The following is a 16,279-nucleotide window of genomic DNA, read 5'->3' on the forward strand; positions in this document are numbered from 1 at the left end:
TCCCTGCTCCAGTACTATACTTCCCAGCCTCCGTCTTCATCTGTTATCGAGGCTGCTCCCGTCATCTTCTCCAGCTTGTGACCTGTCAGATTACTCCAGAAGTCACAGCTTAATGTAAGTCTGTAAGAGGCAGAGCGAGGCTCTCATAGACTTCCATTTAGAGCTTGCGGCTTTCAGTCAGCCAGAAATTGCGTTCACAAGATGGCAGCTTGAGACCGGAGCGGCATCGGGAGCAGCTGAAGACGATGGCTGGTGAGTATAATACTAGAGCCAGGGCCGACTTAATTTAGTGGCCCCACTCCAGCGCTGAAATGTAAAAACAAAACTCTGGAGTGGTGCTCTAAGAGGCACCTTAATTTTGGCTATCGTACATAAAGTCCCTATGCACAATGGATGAATGTCCGTACATCAAATGTGTTTGGAGGCCTCTGCTTGACAACTTGTATCAGCGGATATAAGGATAGAAGATGCTGCCACAAGATTCTGGCAGCGGCTCTGGCTTAGAAGTTGAGCGGAGAGTCATGTAGGGAGTTGGAAGAGATAGCTGTCAACCAGGCAATCATTCGGCCGATGGCGGTCAGATGTGTATGGTCCGCTTTAGTCATGTTGCAAGACTTGTTAAAGGATTGGTCACAGTCTTCTAGGCGAATGTGTCCCCCACGAGGAGGCACTGTAGAGCGAGCTTTCTTACCGTTGTCATTGTGTGGCCATTCTCCTTCGTCGTGTTGCAGGGCCCCTAGCCTCCGGTGGGGTTGTGTTAGACCGCCAGCGTACGTCTGCTTTGGTCGCCCTGTGATTGATGGACAATTTTCTTGTTCTCACTTTGTGAAAACTTTGCTATTAAATCCACTGATCTACTGTCCTGGATCGGTGTAGAGGATTAGAATTCTCTGAAATATAATTCTTATTTCACAGCGTCTTCCATATAAATGTCTTCTAACTATACTATTAGTTTTTTCCTTAGTAAACTTGAAACCATCCTCTGCCCTCACAGGGAGTGAACTCTAGAAACCCTCGCCGGCCGCCCCCCAGCTCTGTGAATACCGGGGGCATTACCGAGATCATGGCCGAAGGGGGAGAGTTGGAGTTTGTGAAAAGAATCATTCATGACAGTCTGCAACTGAAGAAAAGGTTAAGGTGAGACGTTTCTGTCCTGGCGGAAAAGAATAGCGAGTCAGTCCTTGTATAATGTCCGGGTGCTTGAGATTGCCACATGGAACGTAATAACTTGCAACTAGCGCTGTCCACTTCCTCTCAGGTTATTCTTCTCACTCACATACGTAATAACCTGCAACTAGCGCTGTCCACTTCCTCTCATGTTCTTCTTCTCACTCACATATGTAATAACCTGCAACTAGCGCTGTCCACTTCCTCTCATGTTCTTCTTCTCACTCACATACGTAATAACTTGCAACTAGCGCTGTCCACTTCCTCTCAGGTTATTCTTCTCACTCACATACGTAATAACTTGCAACTAGCGCTGTCCACTTCCTCTCATGTTCTTCTTCTCACTCACATACGTAATAACTTGCAACTAGCGCTGTCCACTTCCTCTCAGGTTATTCTTCTCATTCACATATGTAATAACCTGCAACTAGCGCTGTCCACTTCCTCTCATGTTCTTCTTCTCACTCACATATGTAATCACCTGCAACTAGCGCTGTCCACTTCCTCTCATGTTCTTCTTCTCACTCACATACGTAATAACTTGCAACTAGCGCTGTCCACTTCCTCTCAGGTTATTCTTCTCATTCACATATGTAATAACCTGCAACTAGCGCTGTCCACTTCCTCTCATGTTCTTCTTCTCACTCACATATGTAATAACCTGCAACTAGCGCTGTCCACTTCCTCTCATGTTCTTCTTCTCACTCACATAAGTAATAACTTGCAACTAGCGCTGTCCACTTCCTCTCAGGTTATTCTTCTCATTCACATACGTAATAACCTGCAACTAGCGCTGTCCACTTCCTCTCATGTTCTTCTTCTCACTCACATAAGTAATAACTTGCAACTAGCGCTGTCCACTTCCTCTCAGGTTATTCTTCTCATTCACATACGTAATAACCTGCAACTAGCGCTGTCCACTTCCTCTCATGTTCTTCTTCTCACTCACATAAGTAATAACTTGCAACTAGCGCTGTCCACTTCCTCTCAGGTTATTCTTCTCATTCACATACGTAATAACCTGCAACTAGCGCTGTCCACTTCCTCTCAGGTTATTCTTCTCACTCACATATGTAATAACCTGCAACTAGCGCTGTCCACTTCCTCTCATGTTCTTCTTCTCACTCACATATGTAATAACCTGCAACTAGCGCTGTCCACTTCCTCTCAGGTTCTTCTTCTCACTCACATACGTAATAACTTGCAACTAGCGCTGTCCACTTCCTCTCATGTTCTTCTTCTCACTCACATACGTAATAACTTGCAACTAGCGCTGTCCACTTCCTCTCAGGTTATTCTTCTCACTCACATATGTAATAACCTGCAACTAGCGCTGTCCACTTCCTCTCATGTTCTTCTTCTCACTCACATAAGTAATAACTTGCAACTAGCGCTGTCCACTTCCTCTCAGGTTATTCTTCTCATTCACATACGTAATAACCTGCAACTAGCGCTGTCCACTTCCTCTCAGGTTATTCTTCTCACTCACATATGTAATAACCTGCAACTAGCGCTGTCCACTTCCTCTCATGTTCTTCTTCTCACTCACATATGTAATAACCTGCAACTAGCGCTGTCCACTTCCTCTCATGTTCTTCTTCTCACTCACATATGTAATAACCTGCAACTAGCGCTGTCCACTTCCTCTCAGGTTCTTCTTCTCACTCACATACGTAATAACTTGCAACTAGCGCTGTCCACTTCCTCTCATGTTCTTCTTCTCACTCACATACGTAATAACTTGCAACTAGCGCTGTCCACTTCCTCTCAGGTTATTCTTCTCACTCACATATGTAATAACCTGCAACTAGCGCTGTCCACTTCCTCTCATGTTCTTCTTCTCACTCACATAAGTAATAACTTGCAACTAGCGCTGTCCACTTCCTCTCAGGTTATTCTTCTCATTCACATACGTAATAACCTGCAACTAGCGCTGTCCACTTCCTCTCAGGTTATTCTTCTCACTCACATATGTAATAACCTGCAATTAGCGCTGTCCACTTCCTCTCAGGTTCTTCTTCTCACTCACATACGTAATAACTTGCAACTAGCGCTGTCCACTTCCTCTCATGTTCTTCTTCTCACTCACATACGTAATAACTTGCAACTAGCGCTGTCCACTTCCTCTCAGGTTATTCTTCTCACTCACATATGTAATAACCTGCAACTAGCGCTGTCCACTTCCTCTCATGTTCTTCTTCTCACTCACATCGCCGGAGCAGCTTCTGACCAGCAGAATAATACTGATGGACGTTATGGACGGTGATTTACACTTTTTGGTATTGCATAGAAAGATTTACAAGTTATGCCTGAAGCTTTATTTGCCTTTCCCTGATGGAAAGAATTAAAAAGAAACAATAAATTTGTGGAAAAATTAGTTTTCACAATAAAAAAATGCCCTATAAATATGTAAAAAAAAGCATTTGCAAAGCACTGCTAGAGATGACATAATACTGTTTTTTCCATGCTGTAAAAATTCCATAGAAAATAAAAGCCATGTACACTATAGGTGCAGTTTCACATTGAAATAAATAGAAAAGGAATCTGTCTGTAAGATCATCCGTTACCCCACCCCTCTCCCCCATCACATATGTGGGCATGCAGGTCTTTGAAATGTAATTAATGTGGCGTTTTTTTCCTTCCATAAGCAAATAAATGAAGTGCTCTGGGCGTAACAGAGCACTTAAGATGCCCTTACCTCCTGAGGTTGTTCCTCCATCTAGCTCCAGCCTATTTATCTTCATTCATAGCTCATTGTCTGACTTCCATGCCTGTTGCCTGACGTCGCACAGGCAGTGAGCTATCACTCAAGCTAAAGAGGTTGATGGTGAACTGGAGGCAGAGGCTTGTTAAGTGTTCTGTTATGTCCAGAGCACTTCATGTCTCATGTACATATTAATTATACACTAATTACTCAGGAATGCAGCAACAGATGGAAGATATAAAGGTGTCGATGGATTTACCCTTCAAAGACCTGCATGCCCATATATGCAGTTAGGGGCGAGTTGATCTTACTGTTAAATTCCTTTTAACCCGTTTTCAATGTCTTTTTACCATGTGGATTTTGGAACTGAGTGCTAAAATCTACATTACAAAACCCTTATGTACATATCCTTCCTAAAAAAAGAAAAAATGTATCTAGCTGTGGCCAACTCTTCTGGCGGGACAATGACCACACGATTTTGTTTGATAATCGTGTGGCCACTGCAGTTGGGCGGATGTTCAGCCTTGGTGTTTGGCCTCGCCCGTACTGCTGGGTGTATAAGCACCTCTACCGTACGCTGCATTATGATCATTACGACACCACTGCCATGTTACCGGGAAGCGCCTTCTGCTTGGCGGCTCATGGATAATGTGTTGTGTCAGCCTCGCGGTGGGCAGTGGGTGCTATTATGCTTAATTACTAATAAAATCTCTGCATTTCACAGCTGATCTGGGCCGAACCGCTGCGACAATTTACTCTGTGTGATCCCGCACTCTTATCGCCCTCTGTAACAGTCAGGTGTGGCATTAAGCATGATTGGTGAAGACTGTCTCGTTCCTGACATGACACCTCTCTGACAGCGAGCACAAGTGACTGCCGTGCTTTGTGATTAGGAAACAGATGGGCTCCCCGACTTAAATCCTGAGCATGGCTGCTCTGAGCGCGCGATAAATCCTCCAGCGGGCTGCATTTATAGGAACGGCCCCAAACATGTTACCCGGGACTGCTGCATTGAGCTGTCAGGGGAACCCGATATAACATAGTAACATAGTAACATAGTTAGTAAGGCCGAAAAAAGACATTTGTCCATCCAGTTCAGCCTATATTCCATCATAATAAATCCCCAGATCTACGTCCTTCTACAGAACCTAATAATTGTATGATACAATATTGTTCTGCTCCAGGAAGACATCCAGGCCTCTCTTGAACCCCTCGACTGAGTTCGCCATCACCACCTCCTCAGGCAAGCAATTCCAGATTCTCACTGCCCTAACAGTAAAGAATATAGTGAATCCTTTCCCGGGGAAAGTGTGATGGAGATCTGCTTTTGAAGCCTAATTACGGGAGTATTTAACTGGAAGTAGAAGTCATAAAGAAAAAACACACCGGCAGCAGAGCTTTGGGTTCGAAATGAAAAACGTCAAAAACAGCAAAAAACAATTATTCAAGAAAGTAGTCACATGCTAAGATTGAGAATTGTAGAAAAGAACTGAAATTCTGGGTTAACTTCATGAGCTAAAAAAAGTGATAAAAATGGCTGATTTCATTCAAGGCTCGTGCACACGACCGTATTCTTCAGTCGACCATGAAAACAACGAACAGCACTCGGACTATTGTTAATCAATGGGACAGTGCCAATGAGTGATTAATTTTTTTTATTTTATATTTTTCCCACTGACCGAATCCATTGATGTTTTGTAACATAAGAAATTATTGTAAATGTTCTTGTAAATGATTAATAGCTGCTTTAAAAAATGAAAAAAAAAATCAGACTGCACTCGGATGATAAGTGAGAAAAAAATCAGCAGAGTTTAATGGATGAAACTAATTTTTCAAACACTCGTGTGAACATGTACTCAAAACGTGAGCACTGATTCACTGGGGAACACAATTTTTTAAGAGTTAGGTCACACAACTGTTCTTAATTAATTTTTGGATGCTGAATCCAGAAATGATCTCAGTTTTTCTCTATCACGTCAAGTTTTTGAACTATAGGATTTTTGTCTTCTCAAAACTATGTAAACTACTGTACCTAAAAAGTGTTGTTTTTTTTTAAATAGTACAAATATGAACAAAAAATGAAATCTATAAGAAATGGGCATGACAAAGTTGTGACTACTCTTACAAGTTGCCACGTAACTCTATATGAGTCGAATTGTAATCAGATAACAAGTCTTATTACAGATATCAGTGCAATTTTGCTTCTCTGGCAGGTAAGTTGTGGAGGAAAAACTTGACGTGCTAGAAAAAAACTGACTACATTTTTGGAATCAGCATGCCAATTTTAGTATAAACCAGCTCAAAAACCTAACTCAACAGAAAATGTTTTTCAAATTGTTCCCCTGTGTATCATTTGGAAAGAAGTCAGTTCACAGTTTTTGACAGATAATTGCGAGTCCAACAAAGATCTGTCCATGTTAGAACGTTCCCATAAAGATTATCGACCACAAACATGTGACCACTCTGAACGCTTTTCAATTCTTTCAGCGTTTTTTTGCTGTGTTTTTGGTGAATAAAACTAAGTTTATTAAATATGTACGATGTACAGATCCGACATGTAAACAGCTGTGCTTTATATGCAGCGTTTTTACTGCGAAGAGGGATGGTTTTGGCTGCAGAAAATAAACGTTGCGTGTAAACGAGGCCGTACCCTGCACAGTGGTGGTCCTGGCAACCCACCGTACAGGGAGCTGCAACACCGCTTTAGGCACATGTTTCAATGTTCAGAAGCTCGATCAACTTTCAGCCAATGGATTACTTGAATCAGGCCCCCCTGCAATACCAGACTCAACCCATGGAAAAGAGTGGTGCTGTTTCTTGAACAAAAATCAAAACTTTTTTTTTTAAGCTCTATCAACTCCTTTGGTTCGTAGGAAAATCAACTCTTATTCCACATTCTTATAATTTTTTTATTCTGTTTTTAAACAAAGGCAAATGTTTAAACAAAAAAAAAAATTAACCAAAACGCAAAGCCCTCTAATAAGATCTACAGTGTGGTCTTTTACCTGGATTGTAATGCTTTGATTGCACCAAAATGTTTGACACTGCAGTGTACCGTCCTGGTTATTTAGATATTGGCTTTTGCTCCTGAGGTCTTTGTCTCCTAAAATGTGCAGTCAATTATCTCCCTATGCGACATTTCCACAGTGTCACATTAGAATGTTTTAAAATTGATTAATTAATGCAAATCAGAAATTGTGTTTCCTATATTCATGCTGTTGCAGGGAGAGATGTCAAGATGTCTGAATCACTACCTAATAATTTATTCATGATACGGGGGCTGCCCCTGGCGCATGGGTTTTCCTGCAGTGATTTAAAGCTCCCCAATTATGTACCCTGTTGGCTCTTTCTTTGTAGATGGTACAGCTGCATGCTGGGGAAGAAGTGCAGTTTGGCTCCATTAAAGGAAGAGCTGCGAATACAAGGGGTAGGTTTGTTCTTATACCTATTATTCCATCATTGCAATTTTTGCTCTTGAATTAGAAGCTGATGCGAGATTTCAAGTGAGTCAGCAGCCAGTATAGATTTTATTGCACGGCATCTGTCAAAGTATAAAGAACTATATCTAAAATAGACGTTGCATGGAATTTAGCAAATAAGGTATCAACTTCAAAATCTGTAAAATCCATCTAATAGTCCAGTAGTTAAAAATCAATAATTGGGAATCTCCTGGAGCTCAGGGCATCTGTGCATAATGTAATAGGCAGCGGTTAGTAAATGGCATCCACAGTTCTAAAGTAAAAATGCCATAGCTGTAGAAAGACATAGGACCGCACATCCAAAAATCTCACATTGATCTATTGCAGCCAAACAAAAATTTCCAAAACTGAACAAGAGCTTCTTGGTTTCCCATTCTGATCTGATTGTATGAAGCCCATTGACACGTCACGGTGAACTTTTTCAGACCTAAAGGGTACGGCGTCATGAGCCGACTATTGTCCAGGCCACAGAGCACCAGCAGGAGGACAGACCTGGTGCCTCATGGCACGAGTGCTGCAAGGCAAAGCCTCACTGCCCCACAGTCACAGCACCGCAGCAACAATGGCCACCGCCAAGCACCACTAACACCCAGTGAGAGAAGCTAAAAACTCACCTTCCCCTTGTATATGGGGTAGATTTTAATGTACCTGATTTATTGAAAAGTAAAAGGAACTACATCAGGTGTATGATTATAACTTTGGATGCCATTTAGAGTATAAAGTAAAAAGCCTACATGTTACGTGCATGGCGGAGCAGCGTGCAGAGAGCTTCCTAGGGCTCTCAGAAGCATTAGCGGGGCTCACATGATGCTAGATGTTTCTGCAGCAAGGCATGCAACTCCATCTTTGCAATGATGGTCTATTTACAAGGACGGACTGGCAGCACGATACAACCGTTGATCGGTAAACTTTCACTGATCGGCGGTCATTTCCTTGTTTATACAGACAGACCAAAGTAAACTGTGCACACCGTGATTTATGCCAGATCGCTCAGTGCACACAGGCTGCCATAGTTCTCAGCAGTGCACAAGCCGATGCACCACCAAGAGCTATGATTTTTTTGTTAAATAAAAGCTCATTTCAGCTGATGAACGATCGTTTTGCTCTTTCATCAGGTGATCCGTCAGCCTGCTTACACAGGAATATAATAGTTTAACGAGCAATTGTTCATGATTATCTTGCAGGGTAAATGCCCCTTATATGTCTTCCCCTTAACTATGCCCCATTCCCTTCTAATGGTCCTTTTTCTATCAAAGCCCTACAGGAGTTGACAAATAAGATAATTTTTTTTTTTTTTGCTAGATCCTTGTGGGAATGACTAGGGAACAGTTTTTGGTCTGATCCTTTAGATTAGGACAGGATTTCACCCCCTAAACTATTAGTATGCACATATAGCTCTTTCAAAGACATGCCCAGCAATCAAGTGTTTGAATTGACATGCTAAAGATTGTTTTTGTAGATGTAAAACCTCTTGCACTCCAGCTCTATTTCCCTTCCAGTGCCGCTTCCTGCTTGACCTTGCATGAACTCACAGCACAGAGGATGGCAGTCAAGCAGGAGGCGGTGGCGCAGGGAGGGGAATAGAGCTGGAGTGACAGAGGCTTCAGATCTACAATTAGCTCTTGGCCTCGTTTTCATATAATTTCAAACACTGGTTTCTCAGTAACACAGGGATGAACTGTTCATGGGAAGGTATTGCTGGACTTGTCTTTGATCTACATATTCTTTCTACAGTCCCGCTGACAGATTTATTTTTATAGTTTTTTTTTCTAGGTAGAGACTTGCTATAATGTGTGCACAGATCAATAGTGTAACTGTGTCCTCATATGAGCCAGGGTGAATGTGAGAGTGATTCAGAGGTTTAATATGCATTGGGGTCTGCATTGAAATCTCACCCATGAGACATTATTACTGGTAGATTATTCCTATCAGCTTTCCCATCATGTCTGTTATAGTAAATGTAAATACTCCATGAAAAAGCGGTGCTTTAGCTATTTTTTTAGATTTTTCTGCATTATTCCTAAATTTCTCATGGGATATATGGACTAATAACCAAATGGGAATTCTCTTCCTCTTGTCAATAGTGTGTATCCCTACAGTCTCACATAGTGCTGTAGGCTGCATTCACACATCGCCGTAACACATCCGTTTGCTGGTCGTGTTTTTTTTCTCCCCCAGACAGCACACTGAGCCATGGAGTTTACTAGACCCATTCACACATCACTTTTAAAAACGCGATCCGTGACCCCGGTCCAAGAGACTCAGAGCTTGTATTTTTCTCATTCGTTTTTTGCGAATCAGACTCTGCCATTAAAGTCTTTGCGGACCCATTAAGACCAGATGAAAAGAAGACGCATCCAAGTTTCATCCGTTTTTAACCGATTAATTGCGAAGTCAATAAATAAACAGCAGATTGCAGAATTCGAGAAATGCTAAAACACTGCTATTTCATGAGGAGTAAAAGTGTTTACTAAAACAAAAATGTTAGGAAAGATGACGCTCCTGTTTGGTGGGAACCTTGGGGACAACAAATGTGTTATCTGTGCCAATCTAGGCCACAAAGCCAGAGGAGGGCACCAGGGGTTATTTATTACTCCTTATAGCCGTCACTTGTTAAATTTGATGGACGGACCAGAGGGACACTTCTTCCTTACCTGGTTTTTACGGCCCGGTTAATTATGTTCCAAAGACATACTGATAGGGAATATAGATTGTGAGCCCCATCGGGGACAGCGATGATAATGTGTGCAAACTGTAAAGCGCTGCGGAATATGTTAGCGCTATATAAAAATAAAGATTATTATTATGTGGTTTATATATTGGTTTAGGGATAGGGAGAGACACTGCATTTTCCCTGACATGTTTTATATGCTTCAAACATACATTGAAATTGGCCTGGGATTTTGGGGAACATTGTTGATATTTTTTTTATTTATGTTAATCAGACGATTGTCTTTGTCTCTTTATTGCATGTTAGGTTCCTAAAGTAGCACACACGGAATTTTACCAGGGTCGTACAATGCGGTGGGCACTGGCGTGGAGTTTTTATGACGATGTGGTCATCCCCGTAAGTATAAAACCTTATATACTCTTCTGACACTAACAGTTTTTTTGTGACCCAGGTAAACTTAATTTTCTGGCTGACACAAAATATGTTTCAAACCTGATATTGGCAGTGGTATGTCAGGTCTTCACCATAAAACTATCATTTTGTGAAATGTTGCAGATCTGAGAGCACGTTTTCTATACATGTGACATGTTGAGATTACATGTTTTGCAAATACAGTTGAGTGAAAGTGTTTGCCCCCTTCCTGAATGTTTCAGATCACTAAACAAATTTAAATATTAGTCAAAGATAACACAAGTAAACACAAAATCCAGTTTTTAAATGAAGGTCTTTATTAAGGGAAAAATAAATCCAAACCTACAGGGCTCTGTGTGAAAAAAGTGATTGCCTTCCCCCCACCCTTTAAAACATAAATTACCTGTGGTTTATCACATCTTTGGGATGCAGAGTTCAAATTCCATAGTCACACGCAGGCATGATTACTGCCACACCTGTTCTCAATCAAGAAATCACTTAAATAGGACCTGCCTGACAAAGTGAAGTAGACCAAGTGATCCTCTAAAGCTAGACATCATGCCACCTTCCAAGAATAGTCTGGAACAAATGAGAAACAAAGTAATTGAGATCTATAAGTCTGGAAAAGGTTATTAAGCCATTTCTCCAGCTTTGGGACTTCTGCAAACCACAATGAGAGCCATTATCCACATATCGAAAACATGGAACAGTGGCAAACCTTCCCAGGAGTAGTCGGTGGACCAAGATTAACTCAAGAGTGCAGTGACTACTCGTCCAAGAGGTCACTAAAGACCCCACAATAGCATCCAAAGGACTGCAGTCCTCACTTGCCTCAGTTAAGGTCAGTGTTCGTGACTCTCAATATATGAAATAGACTGGGCAAAAATGGCCTGCATGGCAGAGTTCCCGGATGAAAACCACTGAAGAGCAATAAGAACATAAAAGCTCTTCTCTGTTTTGCCCGAAAACCTCTTGATGACCCCCAGGACTTTTGGGACAATACTGTGTGGACTGCTGAGACAAAAGTTGAACTTTTTGGAAGGTTTATGTCCCATTGCAACTGGCATAGAAGAAACGCAGCATTTCAGAAAAGGAACATCATACCAACAGTAAAATATAGTGGTGGTAGCGAGATGGTCTGGGGCTGTTTTACTGCTTCAGGACCTGGAAGACTTGCTGTAGTAAATGGAACCATGAATTCTGCTGTCTACCAAAAAATCTTGGATTTGTGACTTCAAGCTGAAGCGCACTGGGGTTATGCAGCAGGACAATGATCCAAAACACACCAGCAAGTCCACCTCTGAATGGCTTAAGAAAAACAAAATTAAGACTTTGGAGTGGCCTAGTCAAAGTCCTGACCTTAATCTGATTGAGATACTGTGGCATGACGTTAAAAAGGTGGTGCATGCTCGGAAACCCTCCAGTGTGGCTGAATTACAACAGTTCTGGAAAGATGAGTGGGCCAAAATTCCTTAGGGAAGCATAGTAAAAGACTCATTACCAGTTATCGCAAACCCTTGATTGCAGTTGTTGCTGATAAGGGTGGCCCAACCAGTTATTAGGTTTCGGAATCAATCACTGTTTCACACAGGGCCCTGTATGTTTGGATTTGTTTTTCCCTTAATAATAAAGAACTTCAATTAAAAACTGCATTTTGTAGTATTTAAATTTGTTTGTTGATCTGAAACATTTAACATGCACAAACATGCAGAAGAAGAGGAAGTCAGGAAGGGCGCAAACACTTTCTCACACAACTGTATATCCCCAAACAGATAGGTGAAGTGAGCAAACCGATGTCCTAAGTATTTAGACATCTCTCTTAGGGCTGTGAAGTTGCTAAACCAAGGTCAGGCTCCTCTATTTTTTATACTCCACAACTTCTTCATAAATTGGCTATAATTTGTAAAAATAATCCAGCTCAAAGGTAAGAGAGGCCACGCCGTTATTTGGTGCAAAAACCGGAAGAAATAAACTGGTATATAAAGTGGGATACGTGCAATGTGTAGGCGCATGTTCACACTGGCCACTAAACAGACAAAACCTAAGATAAAAACAAATTGATAGCTATATTTCCTTTGTAAAAAAGTATGGAGAATGTGTCGGCCAGTAATTGCGAACAAGGGCCAAGTATTATTTGGTAGTAATTTTCTCTAGTAACCCCCCACGACAGCACACCTGGAGGATGTTACCCCTTTCCTAATAGGGACAGGAAATGACAAGAGGTTAAATAACCCCTCCCTCATCCTCCCCTCAGTGTTCTTTCCTGTCCCTACTAGGGATGAAGAGGTCATCCCAGGTGCACTGTGCCGGCAGCGGTCACCGGGGGGAATACAGATAATCTGGCCGGGCAGCTGGGATCAGACTTACGTCCATTCCCTGTCGCTGCTCCCGTCTCCTCCGACTCGGGACTCCTTCGCCACCATTCCGCGCCTGCGGGTAAGGTCTGGGGCGTTCTTCGGCTGGAGGCCTCTCTGAGCTCTCCAGCCCTTCTCCTCCTCCGCACCGCGCGCGCGTGTGTGGGTACTTCCAGTCTGAAGCCGGCGGCCGGATGTGACGTCAGACGCCGGCCGGCTTCTCTGAATCAGGAAGTTCCTCGTGCGTTCCAGCCAGGAACGCTAGGAGATAGCATGGAAGACGTCGGCGTTCTCCCCCCACGTACTTCCGGACACCGGAGGAGGAGGTCCTCATCCAGGAGGACAGGTGCTGCGTCCGGTCGCCTATATATTCAGGCCCTGGACAGGAAGACATCGCAGGTAGGACCACTGTGTGGTGAAGACTATGGAGATGTCTGCTTCCTCGCGCTCTGCACCTGCAGAACACAGCACCATCCCGGCCCCAGTGAGTAGTCTGGCCCCGGGTGTCCATTCCCTGATGTGGGTTGTAGTCTTATGATTCCTTCTTCCCTTTCTTTTTAGGGGGACAAGGAACCCACATCAGGAAGCAAAACAAAAACTACCCGCAAATGCGCAGTTTGTATGAAGAAGCTGTCCTCTTCATACAAGAAATCATTGTGCAAAGAATGCACAGACAAAATTATCAGCGAGGAACGGCCATCCCTGATAGAGGAGATTAAAACCTTAATCCAGCAGGAGATTAAAACATCTCTGGCCACTCTTTCTCAGCCTACACCATCTCCTAGTGCCCCTCCTGAGGCTAAGAAAAGGAAACTTAATCCACAGGAGGAAGAGCAGGAGGACTCTCAGGGAGAGACGTCGGACGAACCCCCAGAGGAGGGTGAATTATCCCTGGACTCTGAAACTGTCCAGCAAGAGAGATACTACTTCTCTTCATCTGATATAGAAGAACTCCTTACGGCTGTAAGGAAAACTATGGAGGTTGAGGAAGAGAAGACGGCACAGTCCGTGCAAGAAGAGATGTTTGGAGGACTTCGTTCTAGGAAGCGTCAGGTGTTTCCTATTCACCAAAACATCCGAGATTTAGTTCTGGATGAGTGGGAATCCCCAGAAAAGAAGCTGACTACTCCAGCGGAAATTAAAGACAGATTTCCTGTGGATGCCGAGACAGCGTCATGCTGGTCAGAAGTCCCAAAAGTGGACGTCCAGATTGCCAGAGTAGCCAAAAAGACCACGCTACCATTCGAGGATGCCTCCCAACTGAGAGACCCTCTGGAACGTAAGATGGACGGACTACTAAGGAAGTCGTGGGAAACGTCAGCATCTTTACTGAACATCAATTCAGTATCCACTTGCGTGGCTAGATCGATGCATCGCTGGCTGGGGCAGCTAGAGGAGCACTTGTCCTCAGGTACTCCGAGAGAAGATATTCTGGCCTCCTTGCCTATCTTCCAGAAAGCAACAGGCTTTTTAGCAGATGCTTCTGCAGAATCCGTGAGAGTGACGGCAAGATCATCCGCACTGTCAAACTCGGTAAGGCGTGCACTCTGGCTAAGATCCTGGTCTGGGGATATGACTTCCAAGATGAGGCTGTGTTCTATTCCCTTTAAAGGAAAGTATATGTTTGGACCAGCCTTGGATGACCTTTTGGAGAAGGCTTCAGACAAGAAAAAGACCTTACCAGAACCTAGAAACCCTAGGAAAAGACCCTTCCGCACTCAGCAGGAGCATACTCCTCAATACAGAGGAAAGGGTAAAACAGGTCGCTGGAGCTATCCGAAAGGAGGGAAAGACAGGAATCTTTTTCTTTCACAACCCCAAAACCAGAGAAAGCAATGACGCCGTCATAGTGGGGGGTCGGATTTCGAACTTCCTCCCAGTCTGGCAAGAGATCGGTGTGGATCAGTGGACCTTAAGATTGGTCAAAGAGGGGATGAAAATAGAGTTTACATCATATCCCCAAAAAAGAATGAAAACTACAACGTTATCAACACCGAAGCTACAGTCCACCCTGATAACTGGGATAGAAGATCTCTTAATCAACAAGGTGATCTCCACAGTCCCAAAAGACGAAAGAAACAAGGGCCATTATTCCAGCCTATTTCTGATAAGGAAACCAAACGGAACCCATCGGATGATAATCAATCTGAAACCGCTGAATCAATATGTAACCTACAGAAGATTCAGAATGGAGTCCGTCAGATCGACAGTACCCTTAATAGGGCAAGACTTCGTCATGGCAACCATCGACTTACAGGACGCATATTATCACGTCCCAGTCCATCCAACCTATCGGAAATTTCTAAGGTTTGCAGTCACCAGAGGAGAAGTTATAGACCACTTCCAGTTCAATGTCCTCCCATTCGGACTATCATCAGCTCCAAGGATCTTTACAAAGGTCATGTCCGAGGTGATGGCGTACATCAGAAGTCGACGGATATGCATAATCCCATACCTCGACGACCTCTTGGTAGTGGCTCCCACGGTTCCAATTCTACAGGAACATCTTCAAACAACAGTCCAGATCCTGTCATCTCTGGGTTGGGTGATAAACCCCAAAAAATCGGATATGGTTCCGTCCACAACGAAGATCTTTTTAGGGGTCTTATTAGACTCCCACAGACAAACATCTTTCTTGCCCGAACAAAAACGGTCCCTGCTTACATCAAGGATAAGAACATTGCGGGACAAGAAGAGAGTATCTCTAAGATGGGCCATGTCGGTTCTAGGTACCATGACATCTTGCATCCAGATGGTGGCATGGGCTCAAGCCCACACCAGGATACTTCAGACTCATATTCTGTCAAGCTGGGACGGATCCCCAGGTTCTCTAGACAAAAAGATCCGGATACCACCGCATGTAAAGTCCTCATTAACATGGTGGCTACAAAAAGAGAACTTAATGAGAGGAGTTCCCTGGTTGCAGGTCCCCAGCAGTGACCATAACAGTAGATGCCAGTGGAAAAGGTTGGGGAGCTACGGTAGACCAGCACATATTCCAGGGATTCTGGTCAGCCGAAATAACACAACAATCCTCGAATTACAAAGAGCTAAAAGCAGTAGAAGAAGTTCTCAAAGCGGCGGTAACTCTTGTACAAAATTCCCACTTAAAAATATACTCAGACAACATGACAACAGTTGCCCACCTTCGCCACCAGGGAAGTACAAGACACGAAGATCTAAAAAGAATATCAGCAAGAATATTTTCGTGGGCCGAAGAACATGTTCTCTCCATATCCGCCCTACACATAAAAGGGGAGATAAACGTACAAGCCGACTTCCTGAGCAGAACAGAGGTCCATCCAGGAGAATGGAGCCTAAACCCAGAAGTCTTTCAGATACTAGTCAAAAGATGGGGACAGCCAGAAGTGGACTTGTTCGCGAACAGTCAGAACGCAAAGGTAGACCAGTTCTTCTCGCTAGATCCGATGAATCCGGGGTTAGCTGTGGACGCATTGGTCCAGCCATGGACATTCTCGCTAGCATACGCGTT

General features: G+C 43.4%; 1 protein-coding gene across 2 annotated transcripts in view; it reads left to right on the forward strand.

Annotated features, from left to right (window-relative positions):
- The window catches only part of METTL16 (methyltransferase 16, RNA N6-adenosine), a 135,429-nt gene that overhangs the window by 80,230 nt on the left and 38,920 nt on the right, over positions 1 to 16,279 (forward strand). For both annotated transcript variants that reach the window (XM_069761283.1, XM_069761285.1), the window contains exons 6-8: positions 995 to 1,137; positions 7,229 to 7,298; positions 10,328 to 10,417. In XM_069761283.1, coding sequence (XP_069617384.1) covers positions 995 to 1,137; positions 7,229 to 7,298; positions 10,328 to 10,417 — 303 coding nt within the window. The remainder of the gene's footprint in view (positions 1 to 994; positions 1,138 to 7,228; positions 7,299 to 10,327; positions 10,418 to 16,279) is intronic.

The sequence above is a fragment of the Ranitomeya imitator genome, chromosome 3 (assembly GCF_032444005.1).
Source record: "Ranitomeya imitator isolate aRanImi1 chromosome 3, aRanImi1.pri, whole genome shotgun sequence".
Taxonomy (NCBI): Eukaryota; Metazoa; Chordata; class Amphibia; order Anura; family Dendrobatidae; genus Ranitomeya; species Ranitomeya imitator.